The sequence below is a fragment of the Marmota monax genome, unplaced genomic scaffold, assembly GCF_021218885.2.
Source record: "Marmota monax isolate L192 unplaced genomic scaffold, Marmota_monax_Labrador192_F-V1.1 WCK01_AAM20220418_F8-fsc00475, whole genome shotgun sequence".
In the NCBI taxonomy this organism is placed as follows: domain Eukaryota; kingdom Metazoa; phylum Chordata; class Mammalia; order Rodentia; family Sciuridae; genus Marmota; species Marmota monax.
Window position 1 is genome coordinate 99,598 of NW_026693913.1, and position 27,318 is coordinate 126,915.

General features: G+C 47.8%; 1 protein-coding gene across 2 annotated transcripts; it reads right to left on the reverse strand.

Annotated features, from left to right (window-relative positions):
* Positions 1–6,372: 6,372 nt before the first annotated feature.
* Cd300ld (CD300 molecule like family member d) lies at positions 6,373–26,918 on the reverse strand. Of its 2 annotated transcripts, none has more exons than XM_046463417.2 (5): positions 26,767–26,918; positions 20,870–21,211; positions 14,346–14,687; positions 12,125–12,227; positions 6,373–10,132 (listed from the first exon to the last, which is right to left on the reverse strand). In XM_046463417.2, the coding sequence occupies exons 1-5, from the start codon at positions 26,804–26,806 to the stop codon at positions 9,991–9,993; spliced, it is 969 nt and encodes a 322-aa protein (XP_046319373.1). In that variant the 5' UTR covers positions 26,807–26,918; the 3' UTR covers positions 6,373–9,990. The 2 variants fall into 2 exon arrangements, with proteins under 2 accessions (XP_046319373.1, XP_058441269.1); XM_058585286.1 differs by lacking the exon at positions 26,767–26,918 and adding an exon at positions 21,335–21,680.
* Positions 26,919–27,318: the final 400 nt, after the last annotated feature.

The window sequence follows — 27,318 nt, forward strand, 5'->3', positions numbered from 1 at the left end:
CCCAGGGAAGGTGGGAGGTAGTGGCCAGAGCATGTCCCTGCTGGGGTCCATTCACATTCACTCCCATCCCCGACCAAAATAAATACAGGTAGCCACAATGAGATGAGGGGTGCTGCAAAGACTGTGGAATGGGGTTCCTTTGCTCTCTTGCCAAATTCTGTCCTACAGGGAGAAGCAAGAAAAGGAACTAAGAAGGGTGGGGGAAAGCTGTGGCCTTCAGGTACTGGAAGGGTCAGTTTATAGCCATATCAAGGGACAGTCACCCTGACCCCACAGCCCAGGCACATGTGCAGGTGCCCAGGAGGGCAGCTCCTGGCCTGTGGCACCCTCTGCATCTCTTCTGGGTCTTCTGCAGCCATCTGCAGGAGCAGGATGCAGCCCTGGGAGATGGAGACAGGTGTGAGGAGCAGGCGCCCTCTCCCAGCTGGGTGACAGCGCAGGCAACGAGGCTCGGCAGGGAAGCCACAGCCCTGGTGTCCGCACGCCTGGTCACTCACTACAGCCTGCCACTCCCTGGTTACGCAAATCACCCAACCATCCTCAGCCTTAGTTTGTCAATTGACAAAACAGGAATGACAACCTTCTCCCCAAACATTCCAACACCCTGAAGGGGCCGACCTGGGGCTCAGAAGGGTAAGATTCTATAAAGGACTGTGGACGTCTTGGAAGGCTGGTTTGCTGCTCCTCCCAGGCCCGAGTGGCCCTACACAGAGCTCTCCACCCTTCCAGGGCCCAGCGCAGGAGGTGTCACTTCACAAAAGGACACTGGAACTCGGAGTAACCTGTCAGTACAACTAGAATCGGGGGTTGACCCAGTCCTGGATGTTGCTCTCCAGGAGCACGTAGAGGGCAGCGTCCAGGAGGGGACTGTGGCAGAGGGCAGGGAAGCTTGAGAAACACATTTCCCACCCAGCAAGCACAGCTCTCAGGTCTTTGAAGAATATGGAGACCACGTTGAGATGCATTCCAACGGCCCAGTCCTGTGGGCCCCAGAGAGAGGGGTGTCTGGGGGGGGGGAGACAGCAGACCTGGGCAGCTGGGGCTGGGCTGGAGCAGGCAGGCGGCCTGTCGGTGTGCAGGGAAGAACCTGGTCCAGATCCTAAACCCTGAGGTGGCTGGCCCTAGTATCCAATCAGCTGCTGAGGAGCACTTGAGGGACTTAGGGGAGCACAGAATTCAGGGCTCGCTCTCGCCATCTGCTGGTTGCTGGCAGAACTGCCTCATTTTTGCTGAGGTTGCTCTAATGCAAGAATGAAAGTGAGGACCTGAGGGTCAAGCTGTGGATTTCGTCCTCCCAAGGCGTCCTCCTCAGGATTCAGTTAAAACCATGCTCAGGTGCATCTGATGGGCAGCCAGGGCTGAGGATACCCAATCCACATGGGAGCTAGAAGCAGCTTTCACTTGGAAGAGCAGAGGAGAAAGGATGGGGCAGGAGTAGGAGGAGGTGAGAAAGAGATTCCAAGTCTAAACTGGAGCCACATGCAGTGCCACTCCTGCAGTCCCGGATACTTGGGAGGCCGAGGCAGGAGGACCACTTGAGCCCAGGAGTTTGAGGCCAGCCTGGGCAACAGAGAGAGGCCCCATTTCAGAAAAAAAAAAATCTACTTAATCAAAAGGGCTGGGTAGTGCTGTGGTAGAGCATGTGTTTAGCATGCAGGAGGGATTGATTCCCCAGCATCAAAAAAGAGAAGGAAGAAGAGGAAGGCAGGCTGGGGAGGGAAAGTGAAACTGAAGCAGCATATAGAGAGGTGGGCAGTGTCGTACTCCTCCGAAGTCCTCGAGTCGATTGTGGCAGTGAGTATTTAACCAAGAGCCATACGCTAGGCTTCCATGAGGTCAAAGGGCACCAACACCTGCCAGCCCTTTATGTCCAATAATTAATACATAATCAAGCAAAACTATGTAACTTCAGTCAAGAAACCAATGCATGCCTTTTAAAAATACAAAAACAGCCGGGCACTGTGGTGCGTGCCTGTAATCCCAGTGACTCCGGAGGCTGAGACAGGAGGACCACAAGTTCAAAACCAGCTTCAGCAATGGCAAGGTGCTAAGCAACTCAGCGGGACCCTGTCTCTAAATAAAATACAATATAGGGCTGGGGATGTGGCTTAGTTGTCGAGTGCCCCTGAGTTCAATCCCTGGTACCAAAAACAAAAAAAAGATACAAAACCAACATTTTAATTGAACTTCATCTCCTCTTGAAACAGATGAGGCTCTTTTATCCAATTAGTTCACGGGCCCAGGGATAGGTACTCTCTGCCCCAATGAGCGTAGATTTGGTGTCAGATGTCTTCCTATTCTTTTCATGGTTGTGGTTGGGAATTCTTAGTTACATGAATAAGCTGTCAGGAGTGAAAATTTTCTTGAAACAGTGACATGCAAATGTTTAAATTCCCTCTAAATATACACAGAACAGGGCCATCATCTTATGTTATATGATCAAAGCCTCTCAGAACTGTTGATGGACTATAGTTCAGAACCTCTTCCAGTTCCTCCATGAAAGTAAAGACTAGGCCACTGCCTAGGGCTGCCAGAGCCCAGCACCCAGGCAGGTGGCTTAAACCTGAGAAACCTGCCGTCTGGGACTTCTGGAGGCCAGAGAGCCAAGATTGGGCATTGGCAGGGACTTCCTTCCAAGCCTGAGGGAGGCTCTGAGGCTTCTTGCAGCTGCTGAGCGTGTGTTGAGCCTCTGGATGCATTTCCCCACCTGCCTGTGTCTTCATGCGGCTCCCTCCCTGTACACACCCCTGTCTCTTCCATGACATTCTTGGTAAGGACACTGGTCAGATTGGATTAGGGTCCACTCTATGCCAGTTTGACTTCATACTGTTTTCTTCTGTGAAACCCTATTTCCCAATAAGGACCCTTTCCGAGGTGCTAGAGATTAAGGGTGCTCAACCTGTAATATCTTGGACCTTGCAAAAATATTTTTTTCTCATTTATCATGAGGAACCAGATTAGCATCATGATTTCAAAATTCATTTCTTTGCTGACCATATTTTTGCACCTTGTAGTAAAGCATCAAACAAGATTCGGGATGGGCAGAGGCCTGGGTTTATCACGTTGAGATGCCTGCTGGATAGCTGGCAATAAGCAAAACACCAATCACTCAAATGACAAGCTTTAAAAGGAGAGTTGATGCACGAGATGTCAATCATGTGGAGATGGAGAGCCAGCCTCCCCTGGGATGGGGTGGAGGGATTCAAACAGTAAAGAAACAGGAGGTCTGAAGTGTGGGGAGAGAGGCTGGAAGTAAGGAGAAGAGAAACAGTCGGTGGTCTGCGCCTGAGTAATCAAACTCCATGGCTCTTCACAGAATGTGAGAAAATGGTAGATCAGCAGACTCTAAAGGTCACCCTCTAGGGCTGGGGCTGTAGGTCAGTGGCGGAGCGCTCACCTAGCATGTGTGAGGCACTGGGTTCCATCCTCAGCACCGCATAAATATATAATAAAGTTTAAAAAAATTTAAACAAAAAATTGGGGGAAAGTTCACCCACCAGACACCTACACAGACCTAAGGGAAAGGTGAGTGATTCCAACCAATTTGAGCTCCCTCTCAGTTTCTGAAAGAGCTCAGGCAACTGGGGCCATCTTGAACAAAACGTCAGAGGTATTGGCTACGGCAACGTTGATGGGAGCCCATTGCTTGGTGAGGCGGCCACTGAAATTGGGGATGAAAGCAAATAACTAAGCAAATCCAGCTAGAGGGTTTATTAGGGTTCCCTGAGTTTCAGGGAAGTAAATGGGCAAAGGGAAGCAAAAGAAAGCCAGCACATCCCTGTGCCCAGTGTAGACCAGGGCTCAGAAGGGGACACTGCACTCTGAGATGGCCCCTGGGAAGCAGGCTTGTCCAGGCATGTCCGGAACCTCCCCTGGGTTCCTGCTGGAGCTGGGCGCTCCAGGACGCAGGCCCACCCACCTTCCGAGGGACTGGTGGCTTCTAATTGCAGCAGGAGGACCTGACCCTTCTTGGGTAGCTTGGGTCACTAAATGCCAGGAAGCTGAAGTGGCTGCAATCACGTCGCTCACTCACTGGTGCCCAGGAGTCTGGACATCTTCCTGAAGTGATCGATTTGATGGGGGCAGGGAAGCCCAGGTGTTTTGTCAAGCATGATTTCTGCGTGTGTCTCGAAGGGTGTGCGGAGTGAAGCCCACTGCCTTCCTACCAGATGGGAGCAGCCCACCTGTTGAGGGCCAAAGTAGGTCAGAAAGGAGAGGAAGGTTGAGAGTGCCCCTGCGTACCTCCTGGGCTGGGGTGGTCATCTGCTGCCCTTGGTGTCTCAGGCCTTTGAGTTACACTCTGGATTTCCTGGGTGTCCCTCTCATAGACAGACATGTGGCAGATCACCAGACTACTCGGCCTCCGTGGGAACCTGTCACCAGAGGAGGCCTCCGTGGGAACCTGTCACCAGGGGGACCTCAACTCAGGACGAGTGGGCTTCTTGACAAACAGCCCAGAAATGAGTTTAAGGAGGCATCAGTGAAGGCACAGAGACGTGTTCAGGAGAGCAGAGACCTTCGAGTGGGAGATGCTTTGGGGATTCTCAGGCTCTTAAAGGGAACTTGGTGGGAATGGGAAGGTAGGTGTAAATGACATCAGCCTGGTGATCACAGGACAGTTTATGGTGGCCTGGCCATCCTCAGGCTCCTCGACTGATGTGGGCTCCATGATCTGACCAGTGGGTAACTTTGGAAAGTATCCTAGGTTATAGGATTTTAAAATTAGCATGTGTCACTTTGCTTAATCCATTTATTATGTGGGCTGACAGTGCACAAGCCGGTTTTCACAAGTGAGCGAATTTCCTGTAACTCTAAGATTTACAGATTTCCCAGAAATTTGGGAGTGACCAGCCTGGGAAAGAGACTAACCTGGGGGGTGACAGGCCTGAAAGGTGTGTGAAACCTGAATCTAGATTATGTTTCCTCGTCCTTCCTTCTGTCCCCTTTATACCTACCTTCATATTCCTTCTCTCTTACCTCAAGCCAACACCTTATAATAAATCTCTTTCTAGAAATATATATATGTACATGTATGTGTATAAATATATACATATTTGTGGATATATATGTGCATATATATGTGTAGGGTAGGAGATATATGTGTGTACACACACACACACACACACACAACATTAGTTCTGTTTCTCTGGAGAAACCTGAATAATATCCCCCAATTGACCAGGACCTCCTCAAATTTGTCCTATGAGAATGGAAAGTACAGGGGGCAAGGTCTCTCTGCTGGAGTGCCAACCCTGTGCATGAAACAGGTCATCACAACTCTCCGTCACACGAAAGGATGGGAGACTACCTACGCTCTGTTCTTTGCTGCCCTTGTCTTGAAGGTCTGTACAGCAAAGCTTACTCTGTAACAAGACTGTTCTGTGTGCAGACATTGCCCTGAGCCTTGTGTGACGCCCACTGCGTTCCTGCTCGAAGTTGCTAGATAAGACCTAGCTCTGCCATCAGACCAATGTTTTCCTCTTATGGGAGATTAAGACATGCCACCCCAAACTAGACTTCTTTCCCATAATTTTGAGATGACTTTTCAGAGGGGCCACAGACAGAAGTAGCTCTGAGAAGCCGATCGTTCATGGGGAGGTTTGCATCTGTGAAGGAACTCTACACTAGGGAGGTAAATAGCTTGCAAACAAGCTTCCCCTGAGGCCTCTTATCTGCCCTCTCTGGATCCACCCAAACACTATAGGATGCACATGCTCTTCTGAGGGTACAGCAAGTGCTGAATTGTCGTGGGCAGGGCACCAATGGCATCTGAGATTCCTGCCCTGCCTTGCTCCTTTTCCCCCTCCCAGACACACCCAGCCAGGTGTTGTTTGAGTTGTTTAATTCTTTCCCTCAGTTCTTTTGCAACTTTGTACAATGAATTTCCTTGTATGTGTGATTTGATATATACTTTTGGATATACCTGCAGGATGCAGTCCTATAAATAAAATAGCTGGGATGGAGGTCTCTGCATTTTCGAATTTTAATGCATATTACCAAAGAGACTGGAAAAATCTTTGCTCTCACCAGAAGTATTAAAAATAGCTACCCAGGGCTGGGGTTGTGGCTCAGTGGTAGAGCACTCACCTAGCATGCACGAGGGTTCGATCCTCAGCACCACATAAAAATAAAATAAGGATATGTGTCCACCTAAAACTAATAAATAAATACATAGCTAACTACCACATCTCACCCCCCCCCCCGGCAAATTGTCAATTTTTCATCTCCACAAGTCTGACTGGCAGGTAAGACATTTTGATCATCCATGGCCTGGGTCCCTGGGTAGAGGGGATTGCTGCAGGTGCAGGGGATGAAGAGAGGAGATCCACACCTGTGTGCCGCTGTTCCCTAAGAGAATGAAGAAGCCAGATGTAAAAATAATTAAGTTTAATTAAAAACAATCCTGACGTAAAGAGAAACTTCCATTCATGACTGAAAGGCCACACAGCGTCCAGGGATGATGATGATCCACAGCTAGAATATTCTGAAGTCACAGAACTCAGAGGATAAAGATGGAGTCATCCTGGCCGCCCGTCAGAATGAGCAACTGCGTACAAGCAAAATCGGTGGCCTCTGGATTCCGCTCCCTGGTGTCGCACTGGGAGACAGTGCAGGGAGATCTGCAGGTGCCAAAGGCAAAAGACACCGTGGCATGGACTCTACCCGGCTGCTTTTGAAATATCCCAGCAACAATCTACAGATGAGAGAACTGATGGAATACAGCTCCCACGGCCCGTCAAAGGTAGAAAGACTACATCATGATAAACGTTTGCCAAGAAAACGATACATTAGGGATGAAAAAAGAGAGAGTGGTGACCAATGAATGCATCCATGGTGGGTGGGGCTGGGGGAGGGGTCCTGGGGATAGAACCCAACAGTGCTTTACCACCAAGCTACACTCCCAGTCCTTATTAATTTATTTATTTTTCAGATAGGGTCTTTCTAAGTTGCTGAGGTTCTAAGTTGTAGGGGCCATCCTTTATTTTTGGATACTGGGGATTGAACCCAGAGGTGCTTAACCACTGAGCCATATCCCCAGCCCCTTTTTAACATTTATTGAGAGACAGGATCTCGCTAAGTGGCTTAGGACCTGGCTAAGTTGCTGAGGCTGGCTTTAAACTCGTGATCCTCCTGCCTGGACCTCCTGAGCTGCTGGGATTATAGGCGTGCACCCCCGCACTCAGCTGGAGACCATCCTTGAACTTGAGGTCTTCCTGTCTCAGCCTCTGTTTTGGTCAGTTTTTTTTGCCCCTGTGATGAAAGGACCCAACCAGAACAATTGTAGAGGAGGAACGGTTTATTTGGAGGCTCACAGTTTCAGAGGTCTCACTCCACCCATAGCAGGCTCCATTCTTTGGGGCTGGACGTGAGGCAGAACATCATGGCAGAAAAGTGTGGTGGAGGGAAGCAGCTCACATGATGATCAGGAAGCAAAGAGAGTGAGAGAGACTCCACTCGCCAGATACAAATATGTAGCCCAAAGCCACACCCCAATCCCCCACCTCCTCCAGCCACACCTACCTGCCTTCAATCACCAATTAATCCTCTCAGGTGATCAATTCATTGATTGGGTTAAGGCTGTCACAACCCAATCCTTTCCCCTCTGAACCCTCTTGCATTGTCTCACACCTGAGCTTCTGGGGGACACCTCACATCCAAAACATAACAGCCTCCCAAGTCCCTGGGATCACAGGCACCACGCCTGGCTAAGCAATGAATACATTTAAAAGCAAGAGGAACAAAAGAAGACTGAACTGTGGGAAACATTCACAGAAGAGAATATAAATATCACACATACAAAAAATACTATACTAACAAAACCAGGCCTGGAAAGGGGAGGGGCGGGGTGGAGGTTACCAAGGGAAGGTCCTCTTCTACAGCACGGTCTACAGACCTGACGCGTGACTTCAAGATGCTAACCGGGGACTCAGAACAGGGTGCTGCAGAAGGGCGTGATTGTGGCACATGGGCGCCAGACCTGGCAGCGGAAAAAAGACTTTCCCTGGAGGGTCAGGTCAGAGAGGGCAGCGGAGCCCAGGAAGGGTGGGGGTGGGGTCTGGATGTAGCTCTGCCACTCTCTAGCTGAGTGAGACCTTGTCTGTGGACCTGTAGGTTTCTTCCACGGCACTCAACTGGGTTTTTTTTTTTTGTCTATTTTGGGGCTTATACTTGAACAGTGCCTGGTACTCAGTAGACACAGTGTTTGTTGAATGAACAATGGTCGGAGTAAACGGGGACCTAGCCTGGGTGCAGAGACTGGCCAGAGCAGGGCACGGGGCGACCTGGACTAGTGTTTCTTGAAGGAGCAGCAGCCTCTGTCCCACTGGACACTGGGGACCCCGGCAGGTGGCACTGGGGACCCAATCCATGCTCCGGCCATAGTGGGCACGGGCTCAGTCACAGGCTGGGTGCACCATTCACCCCTCAAGCCAGAGGCCAGCAGCGAGTGGCAGCCACAGGCAAGGGAGACCAGGCTGGGCGTGAGCAGGGGAGGGGGAGGGGAGCTTCGGAGATGGAGGCCCTGTGAAGTACCAACTGTGCCCCATGTGCCAGGACAGCCAGTGTGAGGTGGATCTGTGTCACTTGCTTAGGCCACAGTGCGCAGCTATTTGGCCCAACACCCACCTGGGTGTGGCCGTGAGGTATGTTTTAGGGGAAATTAACATCAAGTCAGTAGGCTTTGAACCAAGCAGATTACCCCCATAATGCGGTGGGCCTTGTCCAATCGTCCAATCGGTTACAGTCCTTAAGAGAAAACAGCCGAGTGTCCCATGGGCCTCCGTCTCCAGCTCCACCTGCAGCAGCAGCTCCCAGCTCTGCAGCCTGCCCCGCCCTCCACATCACGGAGCCTCCTTGGAATGCCCCCCACACACTGCTGGGCTTCCCTGGAGAACCCCGACTCCCACACTCAGCTTCAGGGAAGGGAGGTGCAATGTCCCAGCCTCCGTCCCGCTGTGTCCTGCACTGTCCTTCCTGCCCAGGGCCCTTGGCTTCTCCTGCCCCTGACCGGCTGTGCCTTCTCCATAGTGGCCTCCTTCCCAGAAGTACAAGCCCAGGAGCCGGAACTGGACAGGAAGGAAACGGCTCTCCTTTTCTCCTGATAAGATCACTCGCCAGCAGCACTTTCTGGAAGCTTCAGCCATTGGGTGGAACCTTAGTCTGGGTGCGTCTGAAAGGATACACAGCTGTGTGGTGGCCTTGCCCCTCTGCCACCCCAAGCCCACGGTGTCGGATCTGCTCCAGCTCCAGCATCCCACTGTGGTTCCTCCACAGTCCCCAGTTGTGCGGCTCAAGCCGGGCGTGGTGGCACACGCCTGGAGTCCCAGCAATTCTGAGGCGAGGCAGGAGGACTGTAAATTCAAAGCCAGCCTCAGCAAGTTAGCAAAACCCTGGCTCAAAATAAAAAATAAAAGGTTTGGGGTGTGATTCAGAGGTTAAGCACCCTGCGTTCAGTCCCCAGGACCAAAACAAGAGCGCATTATCAAGTGGGCCATCGCTGTGGGTACCAAAATGTACGGCCCATGTTCCATCCACTCCCAGACAAGAAGAGCAGCCTAACTGCTCAAAATGGAGGAGACCATGAGTGTCCACAGAGAGGGCCGGTCATCGACTTCAGTCACTGAGGGACGGAGCTGGGTGGGGTGGGGCTGGCAGCCCCTTTCCTTCTCTGTCCTGAGGTTTACAGTGTGGAAACACTCGATTAGTTGGGGCCCTGCACCCCAAGGAATGCAAACAAAGGTCCATCAATGTAGCAGGTGACCGCACTTGAGATGACATGTGACCTCCAAGGAACTGGGGCCTCTGGGGGAAGCATCCTCTCTGCTGGCACTTCCTACTGTCTCCGTGACATCCCAGGGGTCAGAGCTGCAGAAGCAGGGACCAGGGGCTGCTCCCCAAAGCTGCTGAGTGGCCTCAGAGCCATAGCCATGCCAACCACATGGCTTCCTCACAGAAATGCTCTTTTTCTTCTACTGGAGCGTCTTTTTACTACTAGTTCTCATCTGGCGGACTCCGCCTCCTCCCAGGGCATCTCTGAGGCCTGTTTACCCAGAGGACAGCACTGAGCATACCCAGGAGCAGGGGCACCTCCAGGAAGACCAGGATCAGGAAGTAGGTGCTGCTGAACAAGGACCTGTGGGAACAAGAAACAGGAAATAAAAAACTGCCACTTGGGGCAGAGGTCTGGGATCTTCCAGCCGTCCCTGTGCCCAGATCCGGGGTTCCAGTAGCCAAGTGAGGGAGACCTGGGGCCAGCAGGACAGCTCCCTTGGAAGGCCTGGGCGTCCCCCACTACAGTAAGCCTGGCCTTAAGCCACCTCCTTTTCCTGTCCACCCCCAGTCTGCCGTGGGGGGCTGGTCTCCCACAATCCCCCTCACCTAGTCCCATTCCCTCCAGGCTGAGGGTTGGCTGTGCTCTCTTTGTCTCGGCGTCTCCACCCAGATGGCCCTCCCCACCCTCACAGCTGCCTGTGTCAGATCTGATGTCACATCTTTGAAGGCTTGTGGGACACCACACCTGGGAATTGTTTCCCTCTGCTCCCACCCACTGTGCCATGGACTGACTCTGGCCCCGCAGTTCTTTGTTATTCCCTGTGAGTCTGAAGGACCCTCCATCCCCCTCCTCCCCACCATCCTCCACAGCCTTCAGGGTCTCCACCTTCCGGGGCCATCTTTGTTTCAGTCCAACAGAAGGCTTCCCGCAGCTCAGGGGTAGATTTGAAAACTCTGAAGTACATCCAACGTGAGAATGCGGATGGGTTGCTGAGTGGACTGAATGTGTTCCTGAAGATGAAGGGGAGGCCACCAGGCAGGGCACAGGTCAAATGCCCTGTGCTCTCTCCATTGCTCTGCACTCTCTGGGGCGCTCCACCACACCTCCCTGGTCTCCTGCCCTCTGTCTCTCAGCAGCTAAAATTCCCTACATTTACACAGAGGCACTTCCAAAACAGGAGGAAACCAACCAAACAATCAAACACCACCAAAGACCTGGGCGTGGTGGGGAACGCTGCTAATCCAGAGGCTCGGCCAGCCCCAGCAATTTAGCATGAAGCAACTTAGTGAGACCCTGTCTCAAAATTAAAAATAATAATAATAATAATAAAGGCAAGGAAGTGACTCAGTGGTTAAGGGCTCCTGGGGTGAATGCCTGGTACCAAAAAAAAAAAAAAAAGAAAAAAATCCAAGCAAGGAGCCTAAAGCAGCCCCTAAGGTGGAGTTCCTCATAAGTATTTAGCTAACTCAAGAGTAAGAGAGTGGAAGGAACAGCATCGACTAGAAAGGGAACCAGATGAGAAAGGGGTGCAGTTCTGGAAGAAAGAGTGGGAGAAAGGGACTTCGCATTGGCTCTGGAAGGAGCAGGGTTTGTGGTTCAGCTGTGATCTTGACCTGGGGCCTGACTGCAGCGACCTGAGATGGAGTTAAGCTGGAGAGCTATCAGAGGCTGAATTCCTTTGGATATCTTCAGGGGGGGTCAGCCTCCGACTGGCACTCCACAGCCTCTGCCATGAGAAACGCAGCCAAACTTCCAGCTCCCCGCCCCTCCCCTCTGCACCTCCCACACCTCACTCGGTACTAGGGGAGAGGTGGGCTGGACAAGGAGACTTGCCAGGAGCAGATGGGAGAGGAGTCTCTCACAACCCACACAGGCCAAACTGTGGCAGTCTTGTCCCCAGGGGGCCATGTTAGAGAGAGGCCAGAGGCCCAGGCCCATTCTCCTCTCCTGCTACCCAGCTGAAGTCTTTGCCTTCACGGATGTGCTCAAAGGTAAACTGAGGTTGGGGAAGCCCACCCCAGATTTTTCAGTGACTCTTCTGACATGAGGATTATATCAGGGGGGACAGGTGGGGGTGCCAAGCTGAGTTCACCCACAGGTTGCAGTGACCAGGTTTAGCATGTGAAAGTGCAGGGTGCCCAGGTAAACTTCATATCCAGATAAACAACATACACTTTTTAGTGTTAGATTGTCCCATTAAACACTTGGGTTACCCTTGGCTAAAGCATTATTTCTTGTTTGTGTGAATTCCAGGATTCCTGGGCATCCTGAATTTAATCTGGAAACCTTCCCAGAGGAGACGCCATGGGACCAGGCCCCCAAGAAAGGACTCTAGGACCCAACTCTGCTTACCACTTGAGGGGGCTGGTGGTGCGAGTCACTGATGGGTTGCTGGCGGTCTTCACAGTGATTGAAGTCACTGTGGTTGTCCTTGCTGTCACTGGATTTTCTGGGGCTAAACAAAGCCAAACAGAGTTACTTCTTCCATGAACAACCCAGCTCTGGATGCAGAGTATTCTCCCTCTGAGAACTAAAGAGTTTCTCCCTGGCCACCAGGACCCTTTAGCTGTCATCTAAAACATTAAAGTAGTTATTTAATACAGAAAACAACTTGGTGACCATGCAAGAGATTCTGAGGACCAAGCTCAGGAAGCAAGTTATAATAATCAGTCCTGGTCTGTCTGTCAAGCTGAGCACACACAATGGCGTTTTGTGGTCCCTAGGCCACACTAGCTCTTTCTGAGTCTCTGCCTTGGCTGAAGCTAGCTCTCTCGCCTGTTCTGCAGGGATGCAACCCACTGAGCTGGCCCCCTTTCCCTGAGCCTCCTCTGGGAAACCCAGGCTGACTGGCACTGATGGCTGGTGCCAGGATGGACCAAGTGCCATCCACTCCTCTCTCTCCTTTGCCACCCTTTCCTATCTCCCAACAGCTCTACCAGGTTGCCATCCCTTCCCCGGTGGAGTATGGTGCTTGTGATAACCTCCATAATCCACCTCCAATGCAATGCCAATTCTTGCTGCACCACACTGTTCTCACCTGTGCTGAGCTTCTAGAACAATCTAAACATAAAAGATCACATCACACTTGGCTCTTTTTCTGATGATATCATTTTCCCATATTAGATCAAGATATGACTGGCACATAATAAACTGTAAATATTTGAAGTATATAATTTGTTAATTGAGGATGGATTACCTGGTCACACCACCACTCAATCAAGATAGTGAACATAGCCAAAATACCCCAAATTTCCTCAGTAATACCCTCTTCCCTATTCTGTCACCAGGTGCTGTGGACTGAAAAGTATCCCCCCAAATTCAAACATTGAATCCACACAATTCCTAGTACCTCAGAATGGGACTGTGTTTGGAGACAGGGCCTTTGAAGAGGCAAGACCTAAACTAACCTTAGAAGAAGAGATGAGAACACATGGACAGACCCAGGGATGTGGAAGCCCAGGTAAACTTCATATCCAGATAAACAACATACACTTTTTAGTGTATGTTGTTTATCTGGAGGGTGGCTCTCTGCATGAGCGTCCTCAGCCAGACCCCACCCAGCCCGCACCTTCATCTTGGACTTGCAACCTGTAGAACTGTGAGGGATGCTCCTGTGTCTATACCACCCAGACTGTGGCATGGCAGCTGAGCAGACGACCACACCAGGCAACCACCGGTGTGCCCTCTGAGCTTATCCAGAGTCTGCACTGCTAGAATTCCATGTACATGCCATGAATCAGAATGTTCTAGAAGGCCTCCACTTCAGGCAAGTTATGAAGATTCGATAATGGGGACACCTTCCTCCTGGGCATTGTCAGGATTCTGAGAGACAATGCCTGCTGCCCACTGTGCCACCAGAACACGCCCCAGAGGTTCCAGGCCTGGGCTCTCGTGACTGTGGTGCTCCTTTGTGCCCCCAGAGCCCTGCCATCTGGTGCCGCCTGTCCAGGGGCCGAGCAGCAGAGTCAACAGGAAACATCTTCAAACCCAGGCCTCGGGACCCTGGAGCCTCCAGCAGCGCCTGCTTTCTGGAGGACTTAGGACCAGACCCTCAGTAAGCCAAAGGCATGAGCGGCTCCCAGCGGGTTCCCAGCAGCAGGAACGCAGCGGTCTGTGAAGGCCTCTCTGGGCTCAGGAGTCAGACCAACACACCAGACTCCACAGGGCTTCTTCTCCCCCAGGGTGGATACGGAGGGGGGTGAGAACAGCCCTGTCAAGGCCTCGCCCAGAGCACCCCAAAGAGCAGGGCACCCCTGGACACTGAGGTCCCAGGAAAGCAGTAGCAGGTCTCTCCAGACCAAGGGCTGAAACTGGGGACCATCACCTTGACCTTTATTGGCAACAGGTTCAGGACTGAGCTGTGCAGAGGGAAAAGAGAGTCTGCTCTGGCTGACTTCCTGGAGGAGGTTCCAGGATCCGGGGCTTTTAAAGAAGCCCCACCCCTGGCCAACCCCAAATGTTCACTCAGGATTCTGTGAGACCTCAGGATTGAAGCGCCCTCTGTGACAGGTCACTCTGAATAACAGACCATTCACTTCAGTGGGACCTCAGGGACACATCAACACACTCTTACCTGGATCTATGGTCACATCAACTGGAAACTTAAGGTCATATCCAGACCTCTCAATTGCACACCAGTAAATGTCAGCGTCATCTCTCCTGAGGTCCACCATGCTCACCATGAACATGAGCCTTTCCTGATCATCCCTGATGGACACACGGTCCTTCTTCACCTCCTGCTCTGACCCAGTAGTGCTAACAAGGGTTTTGCAGCTCCTCCAAACAGCTCCTCGACACCAGTACTTCTTGTGGGTCTTCCAGCCTGAGGTATAATTACACTGCACGGTCAGTGAGCCCCGCTCTGGGCCACTCTTTGTCTTTGGACCAGTGACCTCATTATTTGCAGTGGAATAGCCTGGAAAACACAGATCCATACAGCTGTCACTTCCCACCCCAAGGGCATTGCCACAGTGTCCTGCACCTGGAAGAGTTCCCAAGTCAAGGAAGGAACCCACCTTCCCCGAGTCGGACCTGCATACTTAACACCTGCTGGGCCAAAGGCTCCAGGAAGATCACTGGTGAGCACAAGCCCAGCTCACTCAAGAAACAAAAGTGGGGACACAGCAAGGATGGCTTCCTGTCCTTCACCCCTCTCTGCCCTCCAACAGCCAGTGAATCATTATTTTTGATCGCAAGCACTGTCCATTGTATGGATGGTCCACAAGTCGTTAATCCATCCACCAACGGGTGGACGTTTGGGTTGTTCCCAATTTGGGACTACTACAAATAAATGTTCTCATGCAAACCTGTGAGTAGACATAATGCTGTTAAATTTTGAGTATGTAGTTTTCGTTCACATTTTCACTGAATAATAGTGTTGAGCATCTTTCTTTCTTCCTTTTTTTTTTTTTTTTTTGGTACCAGGGATTGAATCCAGGGGCAATTAACTCAGGATCTTCCTGCCTCAGCCTCCCAGGTTGCTGGGATTACAGGTGTGCTCCACCACACCCAGCTATGTTAAGTGTCTTTTCATTATTTGCCATCCACATATAGTCTTTTTAAAATAGATTTTTTAGTTATAGACACAATATCTTTATTTTGTTTACTTATTTTTATGTGGTGCTGAGTTGTTTACTTATTTTTATGTGGTGCTGAGGATTGAACCCAGTACCTCACATGTGCAAGGCAAGCGCTCAGCCACTGAGCCACAACCCCGAATATGGTCATTAGTAATGTGTCTATTCAAATCTTTAACCCATTTTTATTGAATTATTTGTTTTCTTGTTTTAGAGGCTTAAGACTTCTTTATGTTCTGGAAACAAATTATGTATCAGATTGTATCAGTTATGTGTTGCTCTGTAACAGGTTACCAAGAAACTTGGTGGCTTGAAATATCAAACATTTATTATCTCACACTTTCTTCAGATCGCGAAGCTGGACATGGCTTGGCTGGGTCCCCTGGCTCACAAGGTTGTGACGGAGGTATCAGCCAGCTGGGGCTCCGGATACCTCAATAGGGAGAATCTGCTTGTAAGCTCACTCCTGTGGGTTTTAGCAGGTCTCAGGTTCCTCTGGCTGTTAGCCAGGTGACAGTTCCTAGACACTCAGCCTTCCCACAGGGCTACTGACAACATGGCAGCTTGCTCCTGCCAGAGAGCAGGGTTCAGGAGAAGACAGTGAGTGGGCAAGGAGATGGAAGCCACAGCCTTTTTAGAACCTAATCTCGGAACTGATAGCCCACGAAATGTTCCATACTCTGTCCACCAGAATCAAGTTACTAGGTCCAGTCCACACTCAGGGGAAGGGATTACACCAGGCTCTGGGTACCCAGAGGTGGAGACCCCTGGGATCTCTCTTAGAGGCTCCCTGTCACACAGCTTCTGTATGTACTCTCTGAATGATTTCTCCCAGTCTCACTGTATTCTCTTCATGCTATTTTCCAAAGAGTGGAGGTTTGAATTTTAACAAAGTCCAAATTATCAATCTTATAGATTATACTTTTGGTGTTAGACCTAGGAAAAAATGTACCAAACCCAAGGTCTTAAAAGAGTTTCTTCCATGTTTTGTTTGGTTTTTTGGTACCAGAGATTGAACCCAAGGGTGCTTAACCACTGAGCAACATCCCCAGCCCTTTTTATATTTTATTTAGAGACAGGTTCTCGCTAAGTTGCTTAGTGCTTCACTAAGTTGCTGAGGCTGGCTTTAAACCTGTGATCCTCCTGCCTCAGCCTCTCTAGCTGCTGGGATTTCTTCCCTGTTTTATTGTGGAAGTTTTGTGGGTTGGGATTTTACATCTAGATCTATGATCTGTTTTGAAATAATTGTGAATAATCTAAAATATGGGTTAAAATCCATTTTTTAACACAGGGACACCAGCACAATTTGTTGATAGGATTATCATTTTTTCATTTAATTGCTTTATAGCTTTGCCTATATATATGTGTCAGGTGGGTGTACCTACATCTGGATCCTCTGTTCTGATTCACCTTTATCGATGTTTCTATCTGACCCCAACACTGACATTATGACTACAGCTTTATTTTAAGTGTGGAAATCAGAAGTGAATGTCTTCCAACTATGTCCTTCTTTTTCAAAGTTGTTTTAACTATTCCAGGTCCTTACATTCCCACACCAATTTTAGAATCAGCCTGTCAATCTCTTTCAAAAAAAAAAAATCCTACTAGGATTTTTAGGCGTTGTGTTGAATCTATAAGTTAATTGTCTTTTTAACAATGTTGAATCTTACAACCCATACACAAGACATATTTCTTCATTTATTTAGCTTTTCTTTGGTTTCTCTCAGCATTATTGTATAGTTTTGCCATTTAGGTCTTGCACATCTTTTGTAGATTTATCCTTAAAGAGTTCATATTATGTTATTATAAATGGTATTTTGAAATTTCAACTTCTGATCACTTATTACAAGTTATAGATATCAGCTGATGCTTGCAACCTTTCGAGAGACTCACTCACTAGTTCTAGTAGTTATATTTAGAGAGGGGGATATTTCAAGAGTTTTCTGAATACATAATCGTATTTTCTCCTGCTCAGGAGATTTTTATTTGTTTATTCAATCTGGATGCCATGTACATATAAATTTTTTAAAAATATTACTTCTGCCTAGAAACCCCACTACAATGTACAACAGAAGTGAAAAGAAAGCGTTCCTGACGTTAAGGAAGAAAGCATTGGTCCATCACAATTATGTATATTATCTTTTGTAATTGCCTCTTATCAGGTTGAAAATGTTTCCTTGTTTGACAAGAGGTTTTCTTGGGTTTTTTTTTTGTTGTTGTTGTTGTTGTTTGTTTGTTTGTTTGTTTTGTTTTGTTTAAATCAGGAACAGAGTTGGATTTTATCACATGCCTTATCTGTGCCTATTGAGATAATCATTTGCACTTTATTTTGTAGTGTGCTTGATTCACACTGATTAATTTTTGAAGGTCAATCACATTCTCACTCCTGGGATAAACCCTGCTTCATTATGATGCTTTTATTTCTCCATATACTATTGAATTCAATTTGCTAAAATTTTCCTTAGAACGTTTGCAGTTTCATTTATGCAAACATTTACATAAATACTTGCCTGTAATGACTTGGTCTCGGTCTGTATCCGGTTAACGGTAGCCTCGTTGATCTCCAGTTTCTAGAGGAGTTTTATAGAATTGCTATTATCTCAGCCTTTTTGGTCAAACTCTCTGGCAGACCATCTAAGCCCAGGGTGTTGTGTTTTAGTTTGCTCTGTTTTGTTTTGTGGGAAGGTTTTAAACCACAAATTCTGTCATTAATAGATGTAGAGTTATTTCAGTCATCTGTTTCTTCCTGAGTGTCTTTGATAGTTCGTGCCTTTCAAAAGATTTTTTTCCTTTTCATCTAAGCTGGTAAATATATTGGCATATAAGTTGCTTGTAACATTTCCTTATTGTTCTTTTTACATCTGTAAAATCTGTTGTGATTCCACTTTTCTTTAGTTTTTTTATATTAGCAATTTTATTTCTCCTCAATTTTTTCCTGGTCACTATGACTAGAAGTTTATCAATGTGTTTTTATCTCGTCACTGAAATGGCATTTCATTTCACTGATTTTTTTTCTATTGATTTTTTGTTGTTGTTGTTTTCTATTTCATTTGATCTTTCTTGTCTCTTTTCTGATGCTACTTTGGGCTTAATTTTATTTTCTTTCTATAGTTTCTTTCTTCCTTTCAAATTCACTAATATCTTATTCTGTAATTTTAAATATACCACTAATCTCTTCTGGTGTGTTTTTCCATCTCAGACACTAGTTTTCAGCTTTAAAAGTTTGAAATGGGACTTTTTATATTTTCCTTGTCTCCTGGACATATGAAGTATAGTTATCATACTGATTTAATTTCCTTTTTTTCTAATTTCAACATCTGTGTCAGTTCTAGGTTGTTTTCAGTAGTGACTATTCTCAGAATCAGTGGGTGTTTTCCTGCTTTTTCACATCATCATCATCATAATATCTTACAACCTTTGCCTGTCTTGCACATGTTGTGATTTTCACCCTGTTATTCTCGGGTATTTTTTAATTTAAATTACTTGGAAGAGTCTGAATTTTTCAAGACTTGCTCTAAAGATCTATAAGGCCATACATATCAAAGCAGCTTTTAGTCTAGAGCTAATTATTCATCACTATGGAGGCAAGACATTGATAAATACTCAGTCCAATACCCCACAGATATGTCTTGCCAATCTGGCTCATGAGAACGGTCACAGTATCTGGCCCTGAGGACACTGGCCACCCTTCCCTCTAATCATTTTGGGTGGTTCTTCACCCAACCTCAAGTAGCTTTCTCATACATGAGGTGATCTTTACTCTCTTGAATACTCACAGAAGCCCCTTTTCAGACCATTGGGATTCTCACCCTTTTCAAGTCTTTCCTCTCTGCTTCTGTGTCCTGTGAACTTTGACTCAATATTGTTTAATTCACAGTTAATGCACTCAACATGCAATACAAAGTTAATACTTGTTAGGGTCTGTAAACAAGTCTGGATGGCGCCTGGCATTTTGCCAGAGGGAGTGGTTTGTGAAGTAACGCCAGCGAGCCATTAAGTGTGGAGATTCCTTATTGGTTGACTGCTGTATCTAGTTTATGTTAATTAAGATAAGCTGTGTGGAATGTATAAATACCGCTCCTGTCCTACAATAAACGGCTTCCACTCCTGCTGTATCAACATACACAAGTTGTTCGTCACCCCCCGGTTATTTTGCTGCAGCCGGACTGCGGCAAATACTCACAATTGATCATCTGCTTTGGGGAGACATTTTGTTCCCAAACAGCCATTCTGCCATCTTTCCTCCTCTGCATCTTGTCTCTTATTTTTCCTTATGGTCCCTTCAAGTCCAGAGGTCTTCTAGGGTCTGTTTGAGTTATGCTCAACCCTCAGACTCTCTCAAGGCTGTAAGCTGGGCAGTTGTTTGGCTCACCTTTTGAAATTTACTTCCTCTCATGGATTAGGGCTTTTGTTGCCTGATATCCAAATTGTTGAAGATATTTGTTTCCTGTATCTTGTCTATTTTGTTTACTGTTGTTTAAGGCAGGAGGAAAATCTGATTCTTTTACTCTACTTTGTCCATCAGCAGATGTTCCATAGTTTATTTTATGTAAATAAGACTTTTATCTCTATATAAATGAGAATATGCAAGATTCCCATATGATTGACTGTGTGAATGTGTGCGTGTGTGTGTGCGTGTGCGTGTGTGCACGTACGTGTGTGTGTGTGTGTGTGTGCAGAGCGGGGTGAAGGAATTCTTCCCTGCCTCACCTTCCCCCCCAGTGGAGACAGGACTTGGGGCTCCAAGGGGAGACCTACAGGGCACAGGCGGTTGCCCAGTCTCAGCATGAATCACTTTTTCCAGGGATAAGCTGAAGGTTTTCAGGCAAGTAAGGCTTGGTCTAGAGACCCCAGTGAGTCTCAGAGGCCACCAGAGGAGGAGAGGGGAAGGCACTTGAAGTGGAGTGGAACGTGTTCCTCTCTTTTCTTAGTAAAACTTTTATAGTAGTGGGTTCAGAGTCCCTCATCCCACACCCCTAGCCAGGAACCCCTGGAATTTTAGCCACTTTCATGTTAGAAAGGAAGCTGGATTATCTAGATTTTGGTTTCCTAGGATTCTAAGCCTCCAGAGCTCTACACTTGATGACTTAAGAGTTAATTTTACTTAAAGTGTGCAAAAGTGAATCACACAGGCTCCAGAAACCAAACTGGAGGCTCTATTTAGTGAGAATATCGGGTTTGTAGGTTCCAGGGAGGGCAGAGCTGGTGCCACTAATAACCAGGTCGGGGCCACTGCCTTTTCCAACCCCTGTACCCAAGCCAGGCTTGTCCTGCTTGACTGACTGCAATAAGCACTAATGACAGGCAGAGAAGCTACGGCAGTATCCTTCTCCTGATGTCTCTGGAATCCCAGTTTCTGTCTCTAATCCAAGTCTCTACCTCAAAGGGTCTCACACATACATAGGACCCCAGGTGGGGACAAGGAGATTCATTTTTGTTGCTCAGGGGAGAGAGAGTGGGATCTCTGAAACCTCCATTCTCAGCACCGTGGTCACATGATGCATGAGGGAAGAATTCTTACCTGGATAAATGGTCACATTAACTGGAAACATATGGTCAGATCCAACCCTCTCAACTGCACACCAATATATGTCAGCGTCATCTCTCCTGAGATCCTCCATGGTCACCATGAACATGAGCTTTTCCTGATCATCCCTGATGGACACACGATCCTTCTTCACCTCCTGCTCTGTCCTATTGGTGCTAACAAGGGTTTTGCAGCCACTCCAAACAGCTCCTCGACACCAGTACTTCTTGTAGGTCTTCCAGCCTGAAGTATAATTACACTGCACGGTCAGTGAGCCCTGCTCTAGGCCACTTTTTGTCTTTGGACCAGTGACTTCATTCTGCACAGTCAAACAGCCTGGAAAACACAAATCCATGTAGCTGTCACTTCCCACCCCAAGGGCATGGCCACAGCGTCCTGCACTGGGAAGAGTTCCCAAGTCCAAGTGCATCATGAATAATGGTCAAGGAAGGAACCCACCTTCTCTGAGAGGGACCTGCATACTTAACACCTGCTGGGCCAAAGGCTCCAGGAAGATCACTGGTGAGCACAACCCCAGCTCTCTCAAGAAACAAAAGTGGGGACACAGCAAGGATGGCTTCCTGTCCTTCATCCCTCTCTGCCAGAATTCAAAGTGATGGGAGCTGGAGACAATTTCATCACAGACAGAGCTCCATTATAAATATCCACCAGGGATAGAAGGTGGTCTACACACTCCAATGTGCTTCTGTGACATCTGCAGGGAACTGAGACAATTACACGCATCCTTTTAAGGAAAGATCAGGTTTTGAGGTTCCATGTGTTAATTATGAAAAAAAAAGAACACTCTGCATCAAAAAGGAAAGACAACATTAAGGTAAATATTTTTTTTCAAAATATATCTAAAATTTACTTACCATAAGTAAAAATATAACTGAAAATTGTTTCTAGAAAACAAAGTTTGATATTAGAGGGAAAATTTCCTTACAGAAGTTAATCTGATTATCGACAATGTGAAAAACTATAAAGATGCACTCTATTTTAACAAAAATGAGAAATTACATATTAAAACTTGAATTACATGGTCACAGCTGTAGTTACTTCAAAAGTAAGTTCTTGGAAAAAAACTTCAGTAATTCATCAAAGAGTCAAACAGAGTTAACATCTGATCCAGCAAATATACTCCTAGGTAAGTCCTTTCCCAAGAGAACTGAAACATCTCCCACCACAAAACACCTACATGACAGTTCACAGCAGTATTATTAACAACTACCAAAGAGTGAGAACAACCCAAAGATCCATCAACTGATAAGTGGGTAGACTAAATGTGCAAAATGTGGTAGATCTACAATGGACTATTAGTCAGCAAAAAGAGTGACGTTCTAATACATGCTATCATACTGATGAGCTTTGAAAACATTACACAAAGTGCCAGAAGTCAGACACTAGAATGGTTCCATTTATAGGAAACTTCCTCATCAGACAAATCCACAGAGATCGGACAGCAGATGAGTGGCCTTGAAGGCAGGGGGTGTGGGGAAGGGAGCAACTGCTAGCGGGCTAACAACTTCCTCCTGAGGTGATGCAAATGTTCCAGGAGTGGACAGAGTGATGACCATGCAACTTTGCAAATATACTAAAAGCCACTGAGTTTTACACATTAGAAGAGTGAACGTTGTGGTGTGTGGATTGTAACTCAATGTTTCTGAAGCACTGGGGAGAGAGTCCAAGGTCCTGCACCTGCTAGGCAAGCTCTCTACCGCTGATTTACATCCCCAGCCTTAAATCTCAAGTTTCAAAAGTGGAGAAAAGTAAATTCTACACCTTAAACTCTCCTGAATTCATTTTAGGGAGAAAAGAAATTAGTAGAGTCTTTAACTTCAAGGAGACAGCATTAGTCACCCCAAGGCAATTAGAGGAAGAAGTTGTAAATATGAGAAATTAGTAATTAGAGAATAAAGGCAGTAACATTGTCCAACTAAATCTCAAAACTGTCCAGTTCTGATGTAGGAAAAAGAAGGGAGTGAGACATAACAATAAAGTAGAAAATCCTGCAGCATATGAAATCCATAAAAACAAAGCACACACACAAAAAATAAATCAATCAAAATGAGTGTATTGCAATAGCTTCTAAATATTAGCAATAGGCCCTCCTCATTGAACATATGGCACTACTCCAAGGTTGGGGATGTGTTGCCCTCATGAACTCAGCGTCCATATTTATGCATGCTATGGACTGAATCTGTTACCCTAAAATTCACATGTTGAAGCCCTAGCTCTCCACGTGGTGATAGAGATGGGCCTTAGGAGATGATCAGGGCTTGATGAGGTCCTCAGGGTGGAACACTCCTATGGGATAAGTACTCTTATAAGGGACACTAGAGCACTCTGTCTCCCTCACCTTCTCCCCTCCCGCTTCCCAAGTGCTCACAAAGAAGAAACATCCTTGCATCCCTGACATAAATCCCACTTAACGAGGTGTATAATCTTTTTTAAGTGTTGTTGGATTTGGTTTGCTGGTATTTTGATGAGATTGTTGTAGCTGTTCATCGGGGACATGAGCGTGCAGTTTTCTTCTTTGTGTTCTTGTCTGGTTTGGGGGTCAAGGTCGTGTTGGCCTCAGAGTGAGTTTGGAAGGGTTTCCTCCCTTTTGATACTTTGGGATAATTTGAGAAGAACTGGCAACCGTTCTCCTTTAAAACTTAAGGAAAGGCAATGGCGAATTCATCTGGTCCTGGGCTTTTCTTTTGCCCCCACTACATGATCAAGTAGGATTCACCCCAGGAACACCAGGATGACTCTACACACAGAGATTGATAAACAGAAGAGACCATCAGAAGGAAGGGTAGATACCAGGTGACCATCTCAACAGGAACAGAGAAAGCATCCATATAAAATTCAGCATCCTTTCATGATTAAAGCCCTCAAAAATCAGGTGTAGAAGGGATGTGCATCAACATAATAAGGTCCGTATATGACAAAACCTAGACCACACTGAACAGGGGAGGGCTGAAGTTCCCTCCTTGAACATCAGGAACAGGGAAGGAGGTCACCTTCCATCGGTCTCATTCAATATGGCACTAGAAGTTCTTGCCAGAGCAAAAAGACAGGAGAAAGAAAGAAGGGGGGCATCCAAAGAGACGAGGAGGAGGCCAGGTTATCCCTGTTTGCAGGTGACATGATTCTATACAGATATAAAGAACTGATGAACTTACTAAGGTTGTAGGATACAAAATCAATTTGCAAAAATCAGTAACTTAAAAAAATTGCCAATAGTCAAATGGCTGTGAAAGAAATAAAGAAAGTAATCCCATTCACAAGGCTTAAAAAATCAAATTCCTAGGAAGAGAGTTTATCAAGGAAGTGAATGATTTTTACAATGCAAATTGAAAAATCCCAACAAAAGAAAATTGAAGAGGACACCCAAAAGGGAAAGAGATCTCATGTTTGTGGATTGGAAGAATCATTGTTAAAATGTCCATACTACCCAAAGAGATCCATAGATTCAGTGCAATTCCTATCAAAACACCCACAGCACCCATCACAGAAATAGAAAAAGTTCTCCTAAAATTCCTATGGAACCACAGAAGACCCCAAATAGCCAGAGGAATCCTGAGCAAAAAGAACAAAGATGGAGCATTACAGTACTTGACTGCAAACCTAGAACAAAGCAATAGGAATCAAGAGTAGTACGGTGCTAATAAAGGAAGAGACACACAGACCAGCAAAGGAGACAAAAGCCATAGAAATAAATCCACATAATTATAGCCACCTGGATTTTGATAAAGGCAGCAAGAACTTACATTGGAGAAGGAAAAGTCTCTTCAATAAATGGTGCTGGGGAAACTGGATATCCACATGCAGGAAAAAGAAATTTAACCCTTATCTCTCAACATGTTAAAAAATCAGCTCAAAACGGATCACAGGCTTAAATGCAAAAGCTGAAACTACCAGAAGAAAATACAGGGAAATGCTCCAGGACATGGGCTTCAGGAAGATTCTTCGCTATGACCCCTGTAGCACCAGCCACAAAAGCGAAAACTGAGAAACGGAATCCCACCAAGTGAGCTTCCGTACAGGAAGGACGCAGTCAGCAGGGTGAAGAGGCAGAACGGGAGGGACACTCGCAAACCACTCTACAGCAGGAGGTTAACTTCCAGGACATACGGGGAACCCAACAGCAAGATGATAACAACGAGGAGGAGAACGGAACTGAAAAATGAGCAAAGGACCTGAATAGACATTTCTCCAAGAGGACACACAAATGGCCACAGGAAGAAAGGTTCAATCACTAATCATCAGGCAAATACAGACCCCAGCCACAAAGGTCTATCATTTCATCCCAACTAGAATGGCTATTACCAAAAAGACAAGAAGTCACCCGTGCTGGTGAGGGTGTGGGGAAAGGGGAACTCTCTCATGCGTTGTGGTGGGGAGCAGCGTGGAGCTTCCTCAAGCAACGACAGATACACTACTATGGGACCCAGCCATCCCGCCCTGGGTACACAGCCACAATAAGTGGAGTCCGCGTGTTGAAGAGACCCCTGCACCCCCGCTGCAGCACAATTCACAAGAGCCCTGAAATGGAATCATCCTGGGGGTCCACTGGTGGATGAGTGGACAAATAAAACATGGGACCTATACACGGGGAAATACCACTCAGCCATAAACGAATGAAATCGTCGTTCAAGGCACGTGGGTGGACCTGGAGGACAGAATGTTAAGTGACCTGAGTCAGACCGCAGACACATGCTGCACGTTTTCACTCACACACGGAACTAAAAGGTTGATCTCAAAGAAGTAGGAAACAGAACAGTGGTCAGCATGTGGACGGGAGGGTCGAGAGGGAGCGGTGAGTGGGGAGGGTGGCGACACTCTTAAAGCAAAGGGGCCAGTCAAACACCATGTCCCTGAGCATACCCTCTCCATCTCCAAAACCCAAGTTAAGGGGACACTGAGAGCAGGCCTGGGCCAGGATGTCCAGACACCATCTTGAAGGACGCTGGCCTTCCCTCATGCACACTGGGAACCAGGGCGAGCCAGGTTATCTGTGGAAAGACGCTTCTCGCGTGCACCAGGGCGCTCGCTCCTTGGGACTCTGCTCAGACAAGCTCACAGAGCCAGCTGGTGACGATGCTGTCCCTGCTTCCGCAGCCTCACCAAAAACCCCTCAGTGCCCACAGGGCAGACCTGAGGGCCTCCATAGACACCACCAGTATGGAGAGGAGGCCCTGCTGGGTGAAGCAGTGTGGGGGACAGGGGTGCTATCTGTCTGTCTGTCTGTCACCTCTGAACTTTTCCTAGAACAGCCACAGGAAGCCTTGCCCAACAAATCTCAGGTCTCACATGCTGTCTCTGGGCATTTTCTTTGACTTCCCTGCAACCTACCCCGCTGCCCTGGCATGACTGGGCTGTGGACATGACAGGGTGCAGGCGGGTGGAAGGAATTCTTCTCGAGTCGTCTGGCACCGCAGGATAACTGTGGTTGGCAACAATCAGCTCAATATTGAATACTGTGGGATGTCCAAGGTGAGGGATGTGCCCATCGCTCCACTCTGACCTTACCCGCTGCACACCTGGGTTGCAATGTCACACGGTATTCCCTAAACATGCACAATTATCATGTCTACTAAAAATAAAAATGTCCTTTGACAGGGTGCACGGGTTCCTTAGTCCACCCACTCATTCCTCCGGCTGTGCAGAACCACCAGGGTTGAGAAGCACGCTTCTGGAAAGAGGCATTTTAATTTTGTCTTGTTTCTTGTTGGTTTCCACAACACCTCCCCCAGGACCCACCAGATTACAAAAACTCGCTTTTTATTGACTGAATTAGCATCTGGAGAGCTAAAGATGGCCCTGCCGTTTCCCCAGGACAGACCCTCTGTCTCCCGCCCAGCCTCTGACTTTCCAGGTCCACCTCCAGCTCCACTCACCTGGAAGGAGGAGGAAGAGCAGAGCGGGGAACAGCCACATGGTCCCGCCTCGGCTCCTGTCGGTGATGACAGGCACCCGCGGACCTGGAGGACTGAAGCCAGCCTCCCTTGGGCTTCTCTCGGACTTCGACTTTGTCGGCACCAACTTCCCGGTTTTTTGTGTTAGGAGAAAAGGGGCGTCGTCCTTTGAGAAGACCCGGCCACACTGGGTGGCGCAAGGCACAACTTCCCCATGTGTGGGAAAGAAAGCGGATCAACGGTCTGGTCAGGTCTGCATACAGGAAGTGCACCCGGGTGAGGCGGAGGAGGGCGAGGGGACAACTGAGGAGCCGCAGGGCGGCAGGCTCTGTCACCTCTGAGCTTTTCCAGGAATAGCCTCAGTTCTCTGTGAGCCTTGCCCTACAAGCACTGGGGAGGCAGAGAGAGCTCCAGTGGCTGAATTGGGCTGAGTCTGCCCTTGAGGAAGAAGACAGTGGGCAGGGCTCAGGCTGGTCTCCTGGGGAAACAGCAGCTGCCCCACACTCCTTCCGGGCGGCCCTGCCATAGGGCACT